This window comes from Sphaerodactylus townsendi, linkage group LG03, assembly GCF_021028975.2.
Source record: "Sphaerodactylus townsendi isolate TG3544 linkage group LG03, MPM_Stown_v2.3, whole genome shotgun sequence".
Lineage (NCBI taxonomy): Eukaryota > Metazoa > Chordata > Lepidosauria > Squamata > Sphaerodactylidae > Sphaerodactylus > Sphaerodactylus townsendi.
In genome coordinates, this window is record NC_059427.1 from 11,480,301 (window position 1) to 11,503,951 (window position 23,651).

At 48.9% G+C, this 23,651-nt stretch overlaps 3 protein-coding genes across 3 annotated transcripts in view; all 3 read left to right on the forward strand.

Moving 5' to 3' along the window:
• LOC125427675 (tripartite motif-containing protein 10-like) overlaps positions 1-1,337 on the forward strand; it is a 36,939-nt gene extending 35,602 nt beyond the window's left edge. Inside the window, exon 9 of the mRNA XM_048487225.1 lies at positions 278-1,337. Within this exon, the coding sequence (XP_048343182.1) occupies positions 278-800 (523 nt within the window). The 3' untranslated portion in view covers positions 801-1,337. The remainder of the gene's footprint in view (positions 1-277) is intronic.
• Positions 1-23,651, forward strand: part of LOC125428726 (E3 ubiquitin-protein ligase TRIM7-like) — a 97,584-nt gene that overhangs the window by 60,547 nt on the left and 13,386 nt on the right. The gene's annotated exons all lie outside the window — the stretch shown is intronic.
• LOC125427676 overlaps positions 6,018-23,651 on the forward strand; it is a 31,020-nt gene continuing 13,386 nt past the window's right edge. The window contains 9 exon segments of the mRNA XM_048487227.1: positions 6,018-6,507; positions 8,060-8,224; positions 9,347-9,442; positions 10,994-11,224; positions 13,345-13,367; positions 18,352-18,461; positions 20,008-20,040; positions 21,253-21,441; positions 21,565-21,728. Of these exon segments, the coding sequence (XP_048343184.1) occupies positions 6,073-6,507; positions 8,060-8,224; positions 9,347-9,442; positions 10,994-11,224; positions 13,345-13,367; positions 18,352-18,461; positions 20,008-20,040; positions 21,253-21,441; positions 21,565-21,728 (1,446 nt within the window). The 5' untranslated portion in view covers positions 6,018-6,072.

The following is a 23,651-nucleotide window of genomic DNA, read 5'->3' on the forward strand; positions in this document are numbered from 1 at the left end:
AGTCAAACAATTCCCCACTTTACTGAAGGTTAACAACTGCTTGGGGTAGGAGATGGTAGGAAGTGGGTTGTCTTCCTGTGGGTTTTTTATTGTGCCTTTTATCCACTGGAAGTGCACCCAAAGGCTGCTCTGCCTCTTTTAATAGGTCTGGAGAAGGCAGGGAAGGGTTAAAGGGGCAGGAGGAGGCCATGATGGGCAGGAGAAGGAAGCAGAAGAGGCCAGAGAAAGAAATCTCTCAGCTGAAAATCTTTCTCTTCTTGTCTCATTTTCCCCCAACAGCAAATGTGACTCTGGATCCAGACACGGCCCATCCCCGACTCATCCTGTCTGAGGATCGGAAAAGCGTGAGGGAAGGAGGAAAAACTCAGACTCTTCCAGACAATCCTGAGAGATTTGACACTTATGGTGTTGTACTGGGCCGTGAGGGGTTCACAGGAGGCCGCCATTTCTGGGAAGTCCTTGTGGGAAGTGAGGGAGGATGGGGCGTGGGGGTGGCCAGAAAGTCTGTGAGGAGGAAGGGAAGGTTATACTTCATTCCTGAGGAAGGGATCTGGGTGGTGGGGAAGTGGGCAGGGGGGTGTTACTGGGCTGTCAGAAAAGGCTCTTCTATTTGCCTGACCCTGAGTGAGGAGCCCAAGAGGATCCGAGTCTGTCTGAACTACGATGGGGGTCGAGTGGCCTTTTTTGACACTGACCGAGGAGCCCTGATCTATGAGTTCTCTGGAGCCTCCTTCTCTGGAGAGACCCTCCTGCCCTACTTTTTGGTGTTTGAAAAAGCCCCCCTCAAACTCTCTTCTTAAGACCTTCTCTTCACGCCAGGAGCATAAAAATATTGTTTCTCTGAAGCCCCCCCCCTTTTAGTCCTGCAAAGGCCTCTCCAGGCTCCCAGCCACCAAAACTGACTGGAGTAAAATGGGGACATTCCCCCCCCCCCATTCCCCAACTTTCCTTTGTATCTTATCTGAAAATAAGAGTAACATAGTTCACTTCATAAAGAATAACAGGCTGGTTGAGGACAAGGAGGGCTCTGAATAGAAACCCCCTGATTCCCCTCAGCCTCCTCCTGCCCCCATTCCTGTCGGGCACAAGAGCAACAACTAAAAATATCCTCCAGAGGAAAACGAGGCCCTGCAAGTTTAAATGAATATTCTGGACTTTCTCTTTTCTTTGGTTTCGGGGCACCGCCTGTTAGGATTCGCCTCTTCTCAGCATTGCCTTTCTGGAGGGCTCTGAAGATCCTTTCCCTGCCAAGGTTGCTACATTAATCACAGTTGTGTTTCAGACACCAGTAGCTGAAAAGATGTCCAGCTTATAATAAAGTCGTGTTGCCTTGAAAACTGGGCTTTCTGGAATTGTTTTTTGAGAGGTGGGGTGGTGCATATTCTAACTTTCAGACAGTCAGAAGTGTGCTGATATTTATTGACTGCAACCAGCATCTCCAGTTGAAGAGAAAAATCAAGGGGGGGGGGGGGGTTTGCATAGCCAGGCTCCTGCTGCCTCGCATTAAAAGCTTCTTATAATGTTTTTGAGTCTCTTTTTTTTCACCCACATGGCTGTCTTGCTCTCCTTTAATTTCCATTAGTATTTTGTTGTGATTTAGCAAGTGTCAGTCACACGAGTCAGCTAAGAAAGAGTTTACTGTTAGTATGTCAAGTAGTTGATGATGTCACAGCTTAAGTAGAGAGCATGCTGAACAGCTATTGGCTAGTTAGCTAGAGAGCCTGATAGCAACATGACCAAGTCTGTATAGTTAACTTCTTCTTCTCCTATAGAAATCCTCTAGGAAGCAGCAAGGAGGCAGACAGGGAGACAGCTAAGTGATAGGACAGTAGACCAAATGTATATAACCTTCTCTACTGCACGTAATAGATAGTAGTTATTTTTTCCTATTGTTATAGCAACAAAGACTCTGACTCTGTTATTCCCTGCAACTCTGCCAACTCTACCAAAGAGCACATACAACTATAGGAAAGAATCTGGGTGGTGGGTAAATGGGGGAGCTTCTCCCATCCTTCAGTCAATAATGATGCCTTTCCCTTGACCAGGGAGCTCTTCTAAAGGGTCCGAGTCTGCCTGAACTATGAAGTAGTGGGTTGAGTGGCCTTTTTGACGCTGACTGAGGAGCCTTCATCTAGGAGTTCTCTGGAGCTTCCTTCCCTGGAGAGACCCTCCTGCCCTTCTTTTGGGTGTATGAAAAAGTCCCCCTCAAACTCTCTTCTTAAGAGAGCATCAATAAGAAAATATTTTTTGTGAATGGCCCCCTTTTTGAGTCCTGTAAAGACCTCTCCAGGCTCCCAGCCACGAAAATTGACTGGATTAAAATGGAGACATTTCCTCCCCTCCGTTTCCCATCATGCCTTTTCCCCCTTTGCATCTTGTTTCGTAGGGGAGTATATAATACTATGGAGCCCATGCTCTGAAACAGCCTCTCTCTCTCTCCAGGGAAACTAGTTTCTGTCTTCTGAGGATCAGTTGTAATTCTGGGAGATTTCTAGGCCCCACCTGGACACGAACAACCCAGTGTAGAGCTGAATAGGAATTTGAACCCAGGCCTCATCAACTCAAATGTACTACATTGTGCACTGCAACAAACTGGGTCCTGGTGTTTATAATCCTACTAATTTGTTATCTGTTCTGCAATAAAATCTGCTGATAAATGGGCCCAATTGGGTGGGTGTCCATCTCCCTCACTTGACCTGCTGGCCACTGACCAGCCACCCGTTCACTCTAATGTGCCACGCCCCATCCTGCCTGATTGGGTGAGTTTTTGAGCATTTCTCCTGCTCCCAAAGGAAGAGGCGTAGCTACCCTGGGACACGAGGGGGCTTTGCCCCAGATGCCACCCAAATCGGTCACGTGGGAGTGCATTTGGCTACTCGCCCCCTCCCCCAAGCAGCCTCTTGGCTACTCGTTGCCTCCCTCTGCTGTGCTGCATCCACAGAGAAGCCAGAGAAGTCCTTCCCCTGTGCAACTAAAGCCTCTGGTGGCTTTCAAATTAAGCTTTACTTCTAGGAGTGGAGCGGTGGCCTGGGGAAGCCTGGGGGCAGGGACAAGGCCAAGGAAAGAGCGCCCTCCTGCGGATTGGGTCCCATCTCCCCACCCCCGCTTGTCCAGCTGGCCCCTGAACAGCCACCCTGTCATGGTAATATGCCACCATCTCCTCCTGTCACACAAAGATATCCATCACTTTTCTTCTTGGCAAGTGACCTGTTGCACTGTACTTCATAGTGGTTTGACTACTGAATGAGCAGTTCCAGCTCCTGTCAAAAGAGAAGAGTCTTTCCCAACCAAAGGGAGCAACTCTGAAAAACATACTTCACCTCCGGTCTTCTAGTGCAGCCTCACTTACCTGTATTGGCTGTTCAAATAGGTCTTCTGGGCAGACACACATTGGGATGGCGCTTGTGTGCAGGTTTGCCATTCGGCGGCGGCGGCGGCAAGGGGGGGGGGTTCAAGCTCCCAGCTCCCTCAGTTCTCTTTTCTGCCGCTATATTGTTGGTTTAGCTAAGGCTCCTGTCTTTTAGATAATTTCTACAGATTTTATGTGTTGTGGGGTGAGGTGGTTTTAGCTGGTCATCCCTTCTTCTCCTTCAATGCTTTGTCCTGAGTTTGGTCTTCATCATCGGGGATCCGCCCCTTAGGAAGAAATCAAGCCTCATGGGTGGTCTGTGCAGATTGTCCCTCAAGGCATTGTTTGAAAAGTGCTCCCAGCGTGGGACAAAATGAGGCACCAAGTCAAACATGACCTTTGTTTGTTGTGCCTGGGGGACGCCTGTAATGTTCAAGCCTGTACGATTTGCCAAAGGTTTACCCTCAGAGCCCAGTCAGGCTGGGCAATCCGTGTGGAAGCAGCCCTGTGGGAGTGGTCCTCTGCATGAGACTTCAGTTAAACTGCCCAACTGCCTCAGACAGAATGTTCACGCTCTGAAAATCTCTCCCAGCATGCAATCTCATCTCAAGTTCTCTCTGTGTTTCTTGTTCTAGGTTGTCGTTCTGGAGTGCCGAATGTGCACCACAGTGTTTTGTGGCCCTCTAATTCATTTAATGTCAGTTCCAGACCATTTTCTAGCCCTGAAAGCATCGGGGTAAGAGAGGCTGGTTGTCTCTGCCATTTTCCCCCTAGATTGGTTATGCTGGCAGGGGCTGATGGGAATTGTAGTCCATAACATCTGGAGTGCCAAAGGTTCGCCACCACTGCCCTAGATTGTAGTCCTGGAGTGCCTCTAATGCATGCCACAGTTTTTTGTGGTCCTCTAACTCGTTTAATGCCCGTTCCAGCTTTTACCCTGTCCATTTCTGGCTAGTTTCTTCGGGGTCTCTGTGGCCCAGACAGCTGCTTTAGCCTGTTGGGGCTTTGCTCATTCGTGAGGGTGTGGAGTCCATAACCTACTTGGGGGAGATAGCATCAGCCAAACTCTGGCCAGAAATAATCAGGCGTGGTGTTTCTCAAGTAAAAGTTTCAGAAGGTCAGGACTGAGCTGATGGGGAAATCAGGAGTTGATATTCTGGGTCAGGGATCTAAAAAGGGGTCAGATGTTGGGGGGGGCACGGTTGGAGGTCATGCCCCAGAGCCATTCTCTGCAGAGGCGTAGCCAAGGAAAATGGAGCCCGGTGCAAAATCTGAGTTTTGCCCCCCCCCAGGTATGGACGACCTCCCCACGACCAAAGGCTGCCCTCCCCCACTACAACCAAAGAACAATTTTTGCCCCATGTCATCTCAAAGTCACAATCACGTTATAGATCCCCCAACTCACAAATCTGGGCTTCCTAGTTGAAACAACATTGAAAGTGATGCTGTTTGGGGAGGGTTGGGGGAATCCACCCTGAAACAGCATCACTTTTAATGTTGTTTAGACTACAGAGCCCAGATTCTTCTTTTAAATCCACCTTAAAGGGGGAATCTGGGCTTCCTAGTTTAAACAACATTGAAAATGACGCTGTTTCAAAGTAGATTCCCCACCCAACCCCAACAGCATCACGTTCAATGTTGGTTGTTGTGTTTTTTTCCAGGCTGCGTGACCGTGGTCTGGTAGATCTTGTTCCTAATGTTTCACCTGCATCTGTGGCTGGCATCTTCAGGGGTGTATCACAGAGAGAAGTCTGTTATACACTGTGTCCAGACTTCTCTTTTTACAGACTTCTGTCTGTGATACGCCTCTGAAGATGCCAGCCACAGATGCAGGCGAAACATTAGGAACAAGATCTACCAGACCACAGACACACGGCTGGAAAACCCACAACAACCAGTTTAATCCATCTGTGAAAGGCTTCAACAATACTTTCAATGTTTTTTAATCTAGGGAGCCCAGATTTTCCCTTTAAATCCACTCAGAAGGGACCAGAATCGGTGTAAATTTGAGGGTGCCTGTCAGGGGAGCAATGTTTAAATTAGCAGTACCAAAATTTCAGGCTACTTTCAGGAGACTATCCTGATGATACCACCCAGGTTTGGTGAAGTTCGGTTAAGGGGGTCCAAAGTTATGGACCCTCAAAGGGAAGCCCCATCTACTATTAGCTCCCCTTGGAAACAATGGGGGATGGGGGCACTCCCTTTGGGGGTCCATAACTTTGGACCCCCTGAACCAAACTTTATCAAACCTGGCTGATATCATCAGGAGTGTCACCTGATGATAACCTGAAATGTTGGTGCTGCTAGTCTAATAACTGCGCCCCCTGCCGGCCGACACAGTAAAAACACTAAAATATTTTTTAAAATAAATTTGTGAGTTTTGGCGCCCTCTTCAGGAGTGCGCCCGGTGCAACACGCGCCCCCTCCCATCCCTTGGGGGCTACGCCCTTGATCCTCTGCAGGGGCGCCCCTGCCCTCCCCCCTCACGTGGCACCAGCGCCGGGAACAGCAGCCCCTTTGCAAACCCCGGGAGTGCCCAGGGAAAGGGCGGGCGGAGGTTTGCAAACGCCGGGAGGGAGGGAGGAGACGCCCCCGCCCCTGGGTTTGTCTCCTAGTTTCTCTTTTCTTTTTGCAGCGAGCTCAGCTCCGCCCCCGAGCAGGAGGAGAGGCGGGAAAACGCAACCGGCTCTCTTGCTTCGTTTCTTTCCTTGCTGGAGGCAGCCATGGCGGCGGCGGGTGCCCTGAAGGAGCTGTGCGAGGAAGCCTTTTGCTACGTCTGCCTGGAATGCCTCAGGGACCCGGTGACCATTGCTGGGTGCGACCACACTTTCTGCTGGGCCTGCTTGACCCTCAGCTGGGGGGCCTTGGAGGGGGCCGAGGTCTCCTGCCCCCAGTGCAGAGCCCAGGAGGGGACCCTCCGGCCCAACCAGCAGCTGGCAAACCCTGCGGAAATCACCCAGAAACTCCGGCCTTTAGAGGGGAGCACCAAGAAGCGAGGCGGGCAGAAGCGAAAGAGGGGGGTCTGCGAGCTGCACCAGGAGCCCCTGAAGCTTTTCTGCCAGGAGGACGAGGCCCCCCTCTGCCTGGTCTGCAGCAGATCCCGGGAGCACAAAAGTCACCAGGAGATCCCTCTCGAGGAGGCGCCCCAAGAAAACACGGTGAGCAAGAGATGGGGGGGGGGGAGACTTTTGGGGGTTCTTGGGAGTGGCTCAAAATCTCACTTCCAACTTGTGCCCAGCGCTGCTTGTTGATTTGTGACTATTAAGAAAATTTAAAATATACAAGGTTATATTAGTTCCCCCCACCACACACACACACACACACAAATTGGCCCCTAAAGCAGCATCTGGTAACAAATGGATGAAAATAAAGGCGCATGAAGAAAGGGTTTAACCTCCTGATGGAGGGAAGGGCCTGCTGCCACCTCCTCCCCCCCACCCCCAATTAAATCTGAAAGGTGGCTGAACAATCCATTTAGGTCCATCCATATTCCTACAGTTTCAGCTTCACCTCCTTACATGTTGCGATCCACTTTTGGAGTTTTGTCATCGTAACACCCAGGAATTCTCCTTGCAAGAAAGGAAGGTGTGGCATTTGGGGGCTCCTGTGGCACATTGCAAAATGCCGCTCAAAGCAGGTATAGGGAGAATGTGGTTCACCTGGCCCCAGGTGTTGTGATTCGTTCATTGACTTCCGAAGGAATCTGTGGCTGAATGAAACCTGTGGAAGCCCAGTTTCTCCCACCAACCCCAGCTGAGGGAGGACATTATGGGATCTGGTTTATTAGTGTTTGTTTTGGGGGGTGATAAAGAAAAAGAAGAGTTTGGATTTATACCCTGCCTTTCTCTCCTATAAGAAGGCTCAAGGGGTCTTACAAACTCCTTTCCCTGCCTCCCTCCACAACACACACCTGGTGAGGTAGGTGGGGCTGAGAGAGTTCTGTGAGTAGCCCAAGGTCACCCAGCAGGCTCCATGTGTAGGAACAGGGGGAAAATCAAGTTCACCAGATAAAGTGTCCACTGCTCATGTGGAGGAGTGGAGAAACAACCCTGGCTCTCCAGATTAGAGTCCACCTGATGTTAACCACTACACCACCCTGACTCTCAAAAGAAAGACAACAGGGGTGAGTCCAGCCCACTGGCTTCCTCTTCCTGACATGGAGGATGGTCAGGAGGCAGAAAGGGAAGAGCCAGCCATTTCCAGAACCACCAATCCCCAGTCACCATTTCCAAGTAGAACGTAGTATACAAGAACAGTTTACTCCAAGTAGGAGGGAGGACACTTGGATGATGGATTTAGATTTAGGGAGAACTGACTTTAAAGTTGAAACTGAAAAGGACTTGACTGACCCTCCACAGTGTGGAACCTTTTAAGACTCTTGGGGCGGCTGCAGATCTCTGGAGGTTCCTTCTCAGGCTTCCCTGTTATCTGCACAGGGACCCAGATGGCTTCTCTCTACCCTCAGAACTCCCTTGTCCTTCAATACCCCCCCCCCCCCCCCCCCGTTTCTCTCTGGGACAAGCCTCCCAACCCCAGATTGAAGTCCACAACTCACAGGATCACACTCTGTTGTATCCAGCTTTTATATTTTACAGTTTTTGTGTGTTGTTTTCTACCAACCAAGGCACTCATTATTTCCAGTCATCACAAGGAGAGAGACAGTTTGGGGGGCAAAAATGAAACATCCTGTTTCCTTGTTTTGGGCCTCAGGCAACGGTGGTCGGTAGAAAAGGGACAGTTTGCCAGAAGCACCAGGAGCCTCTGAAGCTCTTCTGCAAGGACGACAAAGCCCTCATCTGTCTGGTCTGTGACTGATCCAAGGAGCACAGAGATCATGAGATCCTTCCTCTTGACGAGGCCTCCCAAGAGTACAAGGTAGGTAGGAAATCCACAGGGAAAGAGCCGTGGGTCCTTCCCTTCTCCTTGGTCTCTTTGTGAGGAAACTCCCTGCAGGTTCTGCCTCAGCCTCTGGGCCGGAATTGGGGAATCGCAACACCACCCTGCTGACTCCTTCCTGGCTTGGTGGCTCCCAAAGGCATTGCTTCCTGCCAAGACTAAAGTGTGGAGGTAAGATAAAGTGGGGTGATTGACTCATTTCCAGGAGCAGCAGTGGCGTAGGAGGTTAAGAGCTTGTGTATCTAATCTGGAGGAACCGAGTTTGATTCCCAGCTCTGCCGCCTGAGCTGTGGAGGCTTATCTGGGGAATTCAGATTAGCCTGTACACTCCCACACACGCCAGCTGGGTGACCTTGGGCTAGTCATAGCTTCTCGGAGCTGTCTCAGCCCCACCTACCTCACAGGGTGTTTGTTGTGAGGGGGGAAGGGCAAGGAGATTGTAAGCCCCTTTGAGTCTCCTGCAGGAGAGAAAGGGGGGTTATAAATCCAAACTCTTCTTCTTCTTTGGTGACATCTGGCAAGCCCATTGCTTGGGTGTGCTAAGAGGGGGGAAATATCTCACTCCCCCTTTTAACCGCACACACTTCCTCCTTTCCAGACCCACAGCTGTAGTTGCTTCCACACAGAGTTTCCCTTCTTTTGGTGTCCTCTTTCTTGGCCAAAGAGAGTTGGGGAATGTGTGGAATGGAAGATATGCGTTTCTTCCGCCATCCTCCATCTGGAGCAATCTAGTCTCTTGTCGGGCATATTTTCCCAATGTACTTCACCTTGAAGTTCTTTGCAAATTTTTTTTAAAAATTGTTGCTCCTGGGTGTATTTTTGTGAATTAGGAATAATTGTAAATGTAAAAAAATCCTCCTGTGGTGGCACTTGGGGTGGGGTGGAATGTCCAGGTGGTAGCATTCTTTGTGTCCCTGGTGGGTATCAGAAGAGAATGGGGCACCATCCCCATGAGCAAGATGGCTGTGTTCAGCATTTGGGAAATGTTGTTGAAGGTCCCATTGCAGACAGGGCGTTTATGGACCATTTAGCTTCGTGTGTGTTTTGTAGTAAACTTCTGAAAAAGGAACCAGTCTCAGTTTCAGGTCTCTCTTCCCCCAGGATGACTTTTGTGGCTTTCTGGAGAGAGTGAAGAACAACAGAGAAAGAATTGTGGCGTGTAAAGCAAACACAGAGGAGGAAAGCCAAGACCTGATCGTAAGTATCCCTGTAGCTGGGAAGTGAACAGATCCTAGGTATAGTAGGGGTGGGGGGTTAAGTGCAAATAACAGAAGAGGCAACCCCCCTCCCCTTTTTCTCTATTCTCAGGTGTTTTTGTTTAGGGGAGAATCACTTGACTTTCCAAGGTGCTCTGCGCTGTGCGGTAAATCCTGGGCACATGAAACCAGTTGTGTTGATTCCCCATTTGAGTCAATGCGCCAACACTGGGAGCCAGGAGAAGTCCCTGAAAGGACATGAGGGTCTCTCCCTCCTGAAGAAATGCTGGGTAGAAATGCTGAGAGATACTTCACCGACCCTGAACTGGGCCAAGGGTTGCTCAGCCATTGCTGATTCCAACGGGGAAAGTCCTTGGGGTGCTCAGTAGCATGTAGATTTTGCCCGTCATTTTTTCTTGTCCAAAATGCAATCAGTTTAAATTGGGGGATCAAGTGAGGGGAAGGGCCTCTCAGTTCTTTTCTACTAAAACATCGAACCTTTTTGTCTATTGAGAAGTGGGGGGGGGGGAGGGGGGCTGTTCTGTTCCCCAAGCAAACTAAATTCAGGAGTTTTGCACTTGGCCGGAACAGAGTGTAAGACCCATAAACAAATGAGTAATAGTTCAAAAACAGTTTAATAATATTGAAAGTTTAGGACTCTGACTGCTCCCCCATGAAGTTTAACTAATAAAGAAAAACTGGCGATGCTGGAAACAATTGAAAATGGTTTGAAGAACTTGCATACGCCAACCCTTCTTTAACTGCTTCTAGGGAAGTCTGCGCTTCTTTGCCATTTCTGAGATCTCCCAATGTCCTCTATTTGGACTGTTTCCTTGCAATTCTGTTGAAACTTGATTGCTCAAATACAATGGATCTTTAACACTTTGAATGTCTGAGATATTGCTGTCTCCAGCCTTCCCCAGATAACTGAAACGAAAACAGACTGTGAAACAGGAACTGCTAACTAATCAGAATGCTGTAGTGCTTTGCCTCTTAAAGGGACAGGGTCTAACTAAGGTTCCCTCCCACAGATTACTATACAAAAAACCAAATACGCCCATTCTACCTAAGACAAAACTGAGGCTTAAATAAAGAAAATGGCAAAGGTGTCTCTAGCACTGTGATGGCGAACCTTTGGCACTCCAGGTGTTTTGGACTACAATTCCCATCAGCCCCTGCCAGTATGGCCAATTGTAGGGGCTGATGGGAATTGTAGTCCATAACACCTGGAGTGCCAAAGGTTCGCCACCACTGCTCTAGCATGACAGGAAGTGTCAGCACACGGAGGGTGTTTTATTGGGGAAACAAATGGCCAAAAGAAGCCTCTTCTGCTCTCTGGAGTCCTCTGTGACTGAAAGAATCCTTCCATGTGTATTTCGGCCCTCAGAATAAGTCTTTGGAAATCTTTCTTTTTCCCTGCTGAATGTGGATGTGATCTCTGTGAAAGGCCACAGTGCCCTTCCGACAGGAGCCTCCTAAAGTGCCTTTCTCCCACTGCCAAGACCGCCTGTGTGTGTTGTGCTGGCCTGATTCCCTTCTCCTTCCATTTCAGAAACAAGTGACGGGACAGAAGCAAGAGACGGTCACCAAGTTCAGAGAACTGCACTCATTTCTGGAGGAACAAGAGAAACGTTTTCTGGCTCACATGGACGAGGTGGAGAAGGAGGTGGCAAGAAAAAGGGACCAGAACCTGACTGAACTCTCTGAGTGGCTCTCCTCTCTGGACAATCTCACGCATCAGATTGAGGAGATGTGTCAACAGCCGGCCAGTGAACTCCTGCAGGTAAGAGGGTGGCAAAAAGAACTCCCCTTTCAGAGAAGGCCCTTTCTGTTCATCCTTCACTTGGCACAAAGGCAAATGAGCCCTATTTGTATTGCTGGCAGGTTTTTCCCTCTCCTCGTGGTCTACTTTTCCATCTGCCATATTTCATTTCCACCCAGGCGCAGAGTGGAAGAAATAGAGGGGCCATTTGAAACTCCCTGATAGACTGAGGCCACTAAGCTTCCGTCTCAGAAGAAGAGGAAGTGTGTTTGTGTGTCAACCAACAGTCTGGGGAGCTACATGCAAGTCCAACGTGGTTCATGTGATTTGGGCCCAAACTCTCTTTTACTTGCTGAGCCGTGTTAGCAACACTGCAGGAAAGGAGGGAAAGGTCTTTAAAATGCTAAAAGATGACAGCGTTTGGCTCTTCTTCTCTCAGTGCCTGGATCTATCCTTCCACTCCCTCCCGCCCATCAGATGACATTTCTGAAACTTTAAAGAAAAGGGCAGTGGCTAGATTGTTCTAGTGTTGTCACATTATAGTGATCTGCTGCACTAATTATTGGTTTTAGTTTCAAAGAAATAAAGTGCAGGCCGCACGTTTCCAGTTATAACTGTGCAACAAAAAGGCCTAAGAACTTACAAAAAATGAAAGCTGGGGACCGGCATGCTGTAACAATGCCACCGTAATCTAGCTATTATTTTGCCCTCCCTTGGCAAGAAGGAAAATAACAGAGACAGGATTGAAGCAAGGAAGGTTGCAAGGAATGCCTCTGTATGCACAGGTGGCCAGGAGAGCGACCCACCCTAATCACAGGACTTCCTGCCTTCTGCATGAGGAGAACTCCCTGTGTGAAAGTAGCCACTGCTGAGTCCTCAGAGCAGATCACCCGGCTCTACTCTGAAATGGCCCCACTTCGTTGATATTCGCCTCATGGAGGTTTCCACCCACTTTATGGAGATAGACTCTTCCCTTTGAGTGGTGTCTGCTGGCTGAATGCAAGAAAAGGGCCAGAGTGCAGTGTCGTGCCCCCACAGAGCCTTTGGTTATTTCCCCACAGTCAGTATGGTTTTGATTATGGTTAAGTCTTCTATGGGAGGGCATTTTAGTTAGCCCCTGCCCCTTTAAGACTTTTCCCAGTAGGCAATTTCCTTTTCCTTACCCAGCAACCCTCTGGGTTAGTTTATTCAGCCAGTCAATGAGGTGCTAGGGAGCGGGTGTCCGTAATATTCGTGACGTCCACATCTCCCATATGGGGGGCTAAAGAGAAATCCATATACCTATGTTGTGGTCTAAAGAGAAGTCGATAGGTTTATATGGTGGTCTAAAGAGAACAAGCCAAGTTTATCAGCAGTGAGCGCAAAGATGAGGAAGAAGAGTTTGGATTTATATCCCTCCTTTCTCTCCTGCAGGAGACTCAAAGGGGCTGACAATCTCCTTGCCCTTCCCCCCTCACAACAAGCACCCTGTGAGGTAGGTGGGGCTGAGAGAGCTCTGAGGAACTGTGACTAGCCCAAGGTCACCCAGCTGGCGTGTGTGGGAGTGTACAGGCTAATCTGAATTCCCCAGATAAGCCTCCACAGCTCAGGCGGAAGAGCGGGGAATCAAACCCGGTTCCTCCTGATTAGAATGCATCTGCTCTTAACCACTACGCCACTGCTGATCAAGAACAACAGAGCTGTAAGGAAGCAAGAGACAGTGAACTACCTGAAAGCAGCCAGAAAAGGACAAAGTCTGCAGCTTCTTACATCCCGAACACAAGCAAGTACTCCGATTAGTTAGACCAGTGATGGCGAACCTTTGGCACTCCAGATGTTATGGACTACAATTCCCATCAGCCCCTGCCAGCATGGCCCATAGTCCATAACATCTGGAGTGCCAAAGGTTCGCCACCACGGAGTTAGACCCAGGGAGGAGTTAGGATCTTGTTTCTCTCCTTTAATAAAGCCATGATAAGAACTGTTGAAGCTGGCTGGTGTCTCCCCCTTTCTGTCCCAACCAAGAACAGGGCACCTCCAACAGAGTCACTTGGGGGGGTCAGAACATGCAGAATCCTGCAGGGTCTGGGGGGTTTTCCTGGTGCGGCCTTTGAGCAAGCACTGAGGTCTCTCTTCTTTCTGTCTCTGCCATTTTTCCTTAGGATGCCAGAAGCATCTTGCAGAGGTGAGTGGATCTTTCTCATTAACTTTCCTAATGCTGGGAGGGGTGTGAGTAGCCTGTGAAGAACGTGGTCCTTCAGGATTGTGTGTTTTGTGTGTGTGTGTTAAGTGCTGTCAAGTCGCTTCCAACTCATGGCAAACTATTGTCGAAGGCTTTCACGGCCGGAATCACTGGGGTGCTGTGTGGTTTCCGGGCTGTATGGCCGTGTTCTAGCAGCATTCTCTCCTGACGTTTCGCCTGCATCTGTGGCTGGCATCTTCAGAGGATCTGATGGTAGGAATGGAAAGCAAGTCCAGGATACTTCTATTCAGATCCATTCACCTATTGACCTTGCTAGCTTCATTGTTACTCCCATGCTGCAGACTTCTCTAAAACTCACTACTGCCAGGCTACTCTCTATTCGGTGATGGCCTCACCTTTTCACCATTGCATATATACTCCACTTGCTTTCCATTCCTACCATCAGATCCTCTGAAGATGCCAGCCACAGATGCAGGTGAAACGTCAGGAGAGAACACAGCCATGCAGAACACGGCCATGCAGCCCGGAAACCACACAGCACCTCATGTCAAACTGATGAATTAATGTCCTGCAAGACATCTGATCATTGAGGGCCTTGCTCAGGTCTTCCAGACTGAGGGCCAAGCCTTCCTTTGTAGAGTCAACCCATTTCCTGTTGGGTCTTCCTTTTTTCCTGCCGTCTTCCACTTATCGTAGCTTTATTGTCTTTTCCAGTGAATCTTATCTTCTCATAATGTGACCAAAGTACCATTGGGGCTGATGGCCAAACCAGGTGTAACTAAGATTGTGGGTCTCCATCCGTCTGTCAGTGGAAACAACTTATATGCAGAGTCTCAACAAAACAGGAAATTGTGAAGTGAAACAGTGGTGAGGGTGGCGGTGGTGGTCTGTGCATCTCTAGAAGGGTGGTGTGGGCCCAGACTCTCTTTTACCCAGCCTCCTTGCACCTCTGGTATTCTGTCATGTTGTCGTTGGCACAGGCACGAAATGGCTGGCACAAGATGGGTGCTGTAGAAGAAGAGGAAGAGTTTGGATTTATATCCCTCCTTTCTCTCCTGCAGGAGACTCAAAGGGGCTGACAATCTCCTTGCCCTTCCCCCCTCACAACAAGCACCCTGTGAGGTAGGTGGGGCTAAGAGAGCTCTGAGGAACTGTGACTAGCCCAAGGTCACCCAGCTGGCGTGTGTGGGAGTGTACAGGCTAATCTGAATTCCCCAGATAAGCCTCCACAGCTCAGGCGGAAGAGCGGGGAATCAAACCCAGTTCCTCCAGATTAGATACATGAGCTCTTAACCTCCTACGCCACTGCTGCTCCTCTGCTGTAGGAGGTGGAGTCAACCAACAAAAGGGCTGCTGCAGCTGATCTTCCCTCACTCAGTGAAAATCCTAGTCTTGTGGTGGTAGCTGCTTCCCCATTAAAAAAAACACTCCAGGAAATACAGTGTTGGAGTCTCCTCAGCGACATCCGTTCTACAAAATGGCAGTCTGGAAACTTTATTTGCCCCAAATAATGCCTCAGTTGGTATTAGGCTGGCTGTAGGAGCACTTTAGAGGTGAACACTGTCATGGTTGCCTGACCCAATCCGATATGCTCTAGATCAAGGGTAGGGAACCTGCGGCTTGAGAGCCGCATGCGGCTCTTCTGCCCTTGCACTGCGGCTCCACGAGCCGAGCCGCCAGCCCCATCCTTGCCCGCCCTGCAAGCAGCAGGGCAAGCGCACCAATTGCCCGTGGCCGACTGGGCCACGCCGCGGGTTTCCCCTCTCGCCCGCCCTGTTCGAGCGGGGCAGGTGTTCTCCCGGCGGCCGGTGAGGCCGAGCCGCCAGCCCCATCCTTGCCCGCCCTGCAAGCAGCAAGGCGGACGCATCCATGTGCTTCTCAGAATGAGTGGAGTAAAAGGTAAAAAAACCCAATATATACAGTGTTATCTTTATTTCAAATGTCAAAAATTATTTGCGGCTCCAAGTGTTTTCTTTTCCCGTGGAAAACGGGTCCAAATGGCTCTTTGAGTGTTAAAGGTTCCCTACCCCTGCTCTAGATGTTGAGGGTCGTGTGAGACTCTGCCTGAGGAAGCGGGAGTTGGTGAGTGTGGCTTGTTTCCCATTTTTTCCTACCACCACGTGACCCTTAAGTGTGCTGCCTCTGCTCAGAATTAGTCCTTGGCTGTTTCCCCACTGGCAATTTGCCCCACATTCAGGGATGTGGGGAAGCGGGAATAGCAGCAATTCTCCCTTCTCCCCCAGTGTGCTTTTTGATTTGTTCTTTTCACATCAGCCGTTGGGAAGAGAAAACCCACTATCAGGAAGCCATGATGTTGCCGCTGCCCTGCAGGTGCAGCCATAGTAACAACTGGGCTTCCGAAGTAACCCCTTTGTCATGCGTAGCAGCCCATTATTGGGCATACATGTCTGGTGATCAGGAAATTCGTGCTTCTACTGCAAGTCTCCCCAGGTAGCTTGAGAGCAAGAGAAATTTGTATGAGAGATTACAGGACTCAGAGATTCCACACCTCCCTCGGGGGGGGGGGGGGATGATGATGATGAAAAGGAACAGCAGGAAGGACACTTCTGTGAATAGTGATGTCACGTGACTTGTTTCTTCCACTGTCTGTCAGCCTCTGGGGTGCTGTGAGGTTTCCGGGCTGTATGGCCGTGTTCTAGCAGCATTCTCTCCTGACGTTTCACCTGCATCTGTGGCTGGCATCTTCAGAGGATCCTCTGTGTCAGCCACAGATGCAGAAAGCAGCGTCAGGAAGAATGTTGCTAGAACATCGCCATGACCCTGGAAACCCCGCAAAGCACAACCAGTGATTCGACCGCGATGAAAGCCTTCGACAATATAAGAAGAGCCTGCTGAATGAGACCAGCCATCCATTGAGTCCAGCATCCTGTTTCTCACAGTGACAAGAGTCCTGGACGACCAACAAACAAGGCTCAGAGGCCGAGACCTTTCCCTGCTTCTGCCTCCTAGCAGGGTTATTCATCAGTTAAATGCCTCTGTCTATGGAGGCTCCCTCCAGTGACCAATTCTCATAGCTGCTGGTGGACCTCTGATGGACCATGTATCTGTCCAATCCCCTTTTACGGCTATCTGTATTTGTGGCCCTCACTACCTTGAGCCAGCAATGAATTGAAGAAGTACGTCCTTTCGTCTCTCCTGAACTTATTGCTCAACAGCTTCATTTGGTGTTGTGGGAGAGGGAGAAAACGGTGTGAAAGCGCTGAACCTAAGTCCTCACAACCCCCCTGTCTGAGAGAGTGAGAGAAGGGCGGTCTAAGGTCACCCAGGGAAACATAGGGCTGGATGTGGGACTGAACCAGGGTCCTGCTGTCCTCGGCCATTTGGGCTCTTAGCGTTGAGGTGCAGCCGGGTGCTTCGCTCTTGGGTTGGCCCCACAGTTCCCCATTCTGACGAGAGCCTCCTGCTGTGACGCTCCCTCCGTTTTGGCCCCCGGTTGCGTCATCCACTCATCGAAGGGAGCAGGAGGAGGTTTCTTGTTGCCTTTGGGGAGGGCGGGGCTTGAATCCATCAAAAATACAAGAGATTTCAGTGGTCTGTGGAATTTGTGATGGAAAAACAGCCTGGAAAAACAAAGAGTCACTGGATGAGCTGTTGGGTGAACTGGGAAAGGCGGGGCTGAGTGACAAGTGATTAATTATGCTTCGTGGTGAGCAGTTTTGTTTCACGGGAAGCAAAGCAATCAGAAAAGCTGTGTTTTGACAGAATTTGGAAACTTTGCAGCTTCTCTGATTTCACCGCAGTGGCTTCAGAAGAGGCAAAAATTGCGCAAAAATGCGCAAATGGAAGTCTTTGGTGAGAGACAGGCACTCTCGCTGCAAGGTGGAATACAAATGCCAGACGGGCGACAGTCACAGTGACACAGGAAGCTGCTGCATCCCGAAACAGATCCCCGGTCCCTTTACCTGGAGGCGCTGCAGACTGAGCCCAGGAATATTTGCATGCTGAGCAGATTCTCCACCACTAAGCCTCATCCCCTCCCCCAACCATCACCCTGAAGTCCAGAACTATAACCACCCCAACTTCCTTTCTCTTTCGCTGGACATTTGCAAGGCAGAGATGAGCAGAGGGGATGAGGGGTTGGGGCGCTCCAGGCTGATCTTTGCTTGTTAAGGGTTGGATCTGGTTCCTCACACCGCAAATTTGATGAATCATGGCTGTTAAAAGAGAAAGCAGAGCCCATTTGGTCACGAATTCCGCCGGAGGGAAGGAAAGGCTCCTCTCCCTCATCCATTTTTCATGCCCAAACATCCCCCATGAGGGAAGTTACTTCTGTATTTTTTCTGCTTCACACGCATTGAATACTCCATGTGGAGCAGCAACAATGAAGAAGAAGAAGAGTTTGGATTTATATCCCCCCTTTCTCTCCTGCAGGAGACTCAAAGGGGTTTACAATCTCCTTGCCCTTCCCCCCTCACAACAAACACCCTGTGAGGTGGGTGGGGCTGAGAGAGCTCAGAAGAGCTGTGACTAGCCCAAGGTCACCCAGCTGGCATGTGTGGGAGAGTACAGGCTAATCTGAATTCCCCAGATAAGCCTCCACAGCTCAGGCGGCAGAGCTGGGAATCAAACCCGGTTCCTCCAGATTAGATACATGAGCTCTTAACCTCCTACGCCACTGCTGCTCCTGAAGAAATACCCCCCCCCCCAATCAGCAAAGGATAACAAGAGCTCTTCCTCTCCCAGTGGTGGTGTTCTGAGTCTAAACAGGTTCTGTTTTATTTTTCAGTAAGCCTGCCCTACAACCACTGTGTGGTTTTGGTGTCTCAGGAGCTACAGAGAGGTGGACGTTGCTCTCTGAAGAGCCTCGCATCCTGCCAGTGTGGTGTCGTGGTTAAGAGCAGTGGGTTCTAATCTGGAGAAAAGGGTTCGCTTCTCCGCATGAAGCCTGCTGGGTGACCTGGGGCCAGTCACTGTTCTCTCAAAACCTTGACGTGATTTTCTCCAGGTATAAGAAATTCAAGATTCCAGTGACTGTGCTGTTTGCACTGAAGTGGCAGATCTGGGACCTCTCAAATCTAAATCCCCTTTTGGAGGGTATCGGGAAGCAGTTCAAAGGTAATGAAGAAATGCTGAAGGGATTTCAGACTGGGCATCAGATTGGGCCAGATGTGTTTTAGTGGGTTTCAGGTGGCTTTGGAATTCTGACTCAGCATGTTGGGCACAGCCACAAACTAGATGCCACAAAACAGCTTCCAGTGGAGACTGAGCTAGCCACAAAATTTGCTGCTGTGGCATACGTTCAGCCACACAGTGAAGGTCCTATGCTGCCCAGGCAACAAATTTAAAATGCTGCCCAGCCAATCAGAAGCCTTGCGTGGCAAAGGTCCCTCCTCTCCCTGGCCACTTGGTGAAATACTTGGTGGGCACCAAGTTGGGACCCCTGACTTTCATTATTAGCAGACCTGGGAATGTGAGAATTGTATGTCCCAATTCACAAGGCTATTTTCGTTCACCATTGGGCTATATCAGGGGTAGGGAACCTGCGGCTCTCCAGATGTTCAGGAACTACAATTCCCATCAGCCTCTGTCAGCATGGCCAATTGGCCATGCTGGTAGGGGCTGATGGGAATTGTAGTTCCTGAACATCTGGAGAGCCGCAGGTTCCCTACCCCTGGGCTATATCAATAGGAGTATATAGTGTCAAGATCGGACTTGATGGCCTTTGTGGTCTCTTCCAACATCATGATCCTATGAAAGTTTTGTGGTCAGAATTCTCCCACAGGTTTAGTTCAGAATTTCATGATGTGGTTTTTCTGGATTTTTTTCCGTGATGCTGCTCCGTAGTCCTTTGTGTGTGTACACTGTCCCAAGTGGAAGGCAGTGGCAGAAGGACCACCCAAAATGAAAGGAAGGGGCATAATGGAGACACCCACCCAATCCCTTTCAGGAACTTCTACCACCATTCTCACTGCAGTGTTTTTATGACCGCATTGGACATATTGGACTGATGCAAACTGTCCCTTTTGACTGAGGGGGTATCTTTGCTTGACTGTGTTGAAGCTGAGTTCACAAAGTGGTCTCAAGGGGACTGATAATACCATCTTCAGCAGAGTTACACCCCTCTGAGCCAGTTGAAATCAGAGAGTTTTGAAGGGCATAAGTGTGCTGTGGATGGCACTGTGGAACCTCTGTTTGGAGGGATCCAATGTTTAACAAGAGTAGACCCTTGGACTACAGTCTTTGACACACTTTCTATGAAGTGAGTGTCCAGTCAAAGTGACTAGTGAAAATAATGTCAATATTTTCACATACAAAAATGTGGAAAGAATTTTCCCCAAAAGTAGGTTCTCCTTAACCTTCCATCTGAAACTCAAAAGAAATATGTATGCAGGTGCCATCAAATCACAACGATCTTATGGCCACCTCAGAAAGAGGCTTCCAAAGCAAGAGAGGAGTAGAGATTTCTTTGCCATTGCCTTCGTCCATAGAATCTTCACTGGTCTCCCATCTAACTACCAACCCTACTTGGTTTTTGTTTCTGATGAGATGGGGCTATATCATAACACCTTCCCTCCCCAAGAGAAAAACAGACAATATTGTCACAAAAATTGTGATAGGCACAAGGATCTGCTGTTCACTTTCGGTCCCTTTGCTTCCACAGACACTGTGAATTCTGGACTTCATCTGCAGAAAGGTATTTCTTTCTTCATATACCAATCAATTGTTTCTTAGGTAAAAACCTTCACCTTTTAATGTGTTCTCGTCTACTTGGTGTTTCTTCCAGAGAGAACATGCAGGCTCTGGTTTTGTTCCTCCTCATCTTTCCATTCTTGCCACAGGCAGCTCCTTCTTGTTCTGAGGAGGAGGTCTGCCAGGGTGAAAGAGGTGTTCTGGGAGATACCTTGAATGAGAGGATTTCTTAGAACAAATACTTGAAGGTTGGAATGAGCAGTCATGTCATTCTTGTGGTACAGGAATCTCCCCAGAACAAGAACAAAATTCATGTAATACCTTCATTATTATTTAAATTGGCACAAAATATTGTGTAAGCTTTCGAGCACACCTGACTGGATGTTACAGTTGTTAAAAATGCCGAAGGGTGAAAGGCCAGTTCTCCAGGCTGTGGTGGGAAAAGTCTGATCTCGCAGGCGTCCTCTAAAGGGTGCAGGAAGGCCTTTACGCTCACTTGGTTGCTGGCATGATATTAGTTTGCAGCACATTCTTTGAGAAGTCTTTGTTCAGTCTTTGCTCTTTCAATGAAATCTAGAGTTCTCCCTGTTGCCACTTGAGAAACGCCTCTCCCTGGCAGGCTGAAAGCCACGGGAACCCCCTTCTAATCTCTGTGTTTTCTTCAGTGTCAGTAAGAGCCAAATTCAGTTTTGAGATGTGCCATTTTATGAGATTCAGGTGTTGGTGTAAAATGCTCTTTCACATGTGATTTCTTTCCAAAAAATATCCATGATTCTTTTCTCTCTGAAGGTTAACTGCTTGGGATAGGAGATGGTAGGAAATGGGCTGTGTTCCTGTGGGTTTTTTATTGTGTCTTTTATCTGCCTTTGCTTGAAGCACACCCAAAGGCTTCTCTGCCCATCATCATCATCATCATCATCATCATCATTATTATTATTATTATTATTATTATTATTATTATTATTATTATTATTATTATTATTATTATTATTATATTATTATTATTATTATTATTATTATTATTATTATTATTATTATTATTATTACTGAATAAACCGCTCTCCCCCAAAGGGCTTTTAATAGGTCAGGAGAAGGCAGGAAAGGGTTAATGGGGCGGGAGGAGGCCATGATGGACAGAAGGAAACAGAAGAGGCCAGAGGGAGAAATCTCCAGCTGAAAATCTTTCTCTTCTTGTCTCCTCATTTTCCCTCAACAGCAAATGTGACTCTGGATCCAGACACGGCCCATCCCCAACTCATCCTCTTGGAGGACTTGAAAAGCGTGAGGTGTAGAGAAAAACCTCAAACTCTTCCTGACAATCCTGAGAGATTTGACCATTGTTGGGCTGTGCTTGGCCGTGAGGGGTTCACAGGAGGCCGCCATTTCTGGGAAGTCCTTGTGGGAAGTGAGGGAGAATGGGGTGTGGGGGTGGCCAGAAAGTCTGTGAGGAGGAAGGGAGAGTTTAAGTTCAGTCCTGAGGAAGGGATCTGGGAAGTGGGGAAGCGGCGGGGCTTCTTCTATCCTTCAGTAAAGAATGATGCCTTTCCCTTGACCGGTGTGCCGAAGAGGATCCGAGTCTGTCTGAACTATGATGGGGGTCGGGTGGCCTTTTTCGACGCTAACCGAAGAGCCCTCATCTATGAGTTTTCTGGAGCCTCCTTCTCTGGAGAGACCCTCCTGCCCTACTTTTGGGTGTCCAAAAAAGGCCAGCTCATACTCTCTTATTAAGACCTTCTCTTCACACCAGGAGCATCAAGAAGATAATATTGTTTCTCAGAAACTCCCCCCTTTAGTCCTGTAAAGGTCTCTCCAGGCTCCCAGGCCCCAAATCTGACTGGAGTAAAATGGGGATGTTCCCCCCATTCCCCTTTTTTATTTGTATCTCACCTGAAAATAACAGTAACATATTTCACTTTATAAATAGCAGGTTGATTGTCAAGGAGAGCTCGGTATAGACACCCCCTAAGCCTCCTCCAGCTTCCATTCCTCTCGGGCACGAGAGGAACAACTGAAAAGATCCCGCAGAGGAAAATGAGGCCCTGCAAGTTTAAGTTGATATTCTGGACTTTCTCTTTTCTTTGGTTTATGGGGCACCAACTGTTAGGATTTGCTCTGTTCAGCATCGCCTTTCTGAAGGGGTCTGAAGATCCTTTCCCTGTCACGGTTGCTACAATCAACATAGTTGTGTTTCAGACAACAGTAGCTGAAAAGATGTTCTGCTTATAATAAAGTCATGTTACCTTGAAAACTGGGCTTTCTTGAATTTTTTTTTTGGGGGGGGGGGGTATATTGTAACCTCCAGACAGAAAGAAGTGTGCTGGTATTTATTGACTGGAACCATCCCCAACTCTCCAGTTGGACAGAAAATTTTGGACAGAAAATTCAAGAAGAAGAAGAGTTTGGATTTATATCCCCCCTTTCTCTCCTGCAGGAGACTTAAACGGGCTGACAATCTTCTTGCCCTTCCCCCCTCACAACAAACACCCTGTGAGGTAGGTGGGGCTGAGAAAGCTCCGGAAAGCTGTGACTAGCCCAAGGTCACCCAGCTGGCGTGTGTGGGAGTGCACAGGCTAATCTGAATTCCCCAGATAAGCCTCCACAGCTCAGGCGGCAGAGCTGGGAATCAAACCCAGTTCCTCCAGATTAGATACACGAGCTCTTAACCTCCTACGCCACTGCTGCTCAGTTTGCATAGCCAGGGTCCTGCTGGGTTGCGCTTGCATCGAAAGTTTCTCGTCATGTTTTTTAGTCTCTCTTCAGAGAATTATAAGGTTTTTTTCATCCACTCGGCTGCCTTGCTCTCCTTTAATTTCCCACAAACGGGGTGCTCATATTCAGTTCTCACCACAGCCCTGCAAGGCAAGTTATGCAAAGAGCTCCTGAGTTTCATCTGCAGGCCTGCCAATTGTAGCTTGGAAAAGTCTTGGGGATTTGGGGTGCAGAGCCAGGGAAGGTGGAGTTTGGGGAGGGAAGGGACTTGGGGGGGGGGGCAGTGCCACAGAGTCCACGCTCTGACAGAGGGGATCTGATTGTCCACTGGGAGATCAGTTGTGATTCTGGCAGATCTCCAGGCCCCACAGGGACCCTGGAAACCCAGTGTAAAGCTGAGTAGGGATTGTAACCTCATCAATTCAAGGCTAACATCTCTTGCTCTGAAAATTGCAGGCTCTCAATTTTTATAATTGTACTACTAATCTATATATACGTGAAATTCCACTCAATGACTGACTCATCAGCAGAACTCAAAAACCACTGAACCTACACACTTGAAACTTGGCACACCCGTTATGTGCTCCAGGTGCTCACTAAGAAAGGATTTCCTAAAATATTCACTCCGACTTATTAGCTATTTACTGTATTTACAGCTTAACTCTGCCCATCTGTGCGAACATTCTACAGGTGACAGTTGAACGCCACAAGTTCCATCTCCCTCACCATGGGGCTTCCCGCTGATTCCCCAGTTCCTTCGATGAGTCACTCACTCTAACAGTGAGTGGTATGCCGCGTTTACTTATACAGCTTCATGTCACAGGACACTTCAATGAAGGGCATGTTGCACCTCTAACTCCACCTGGCACATCGAAGCTAAATGAATTCTTTACATCTGTCTTCACC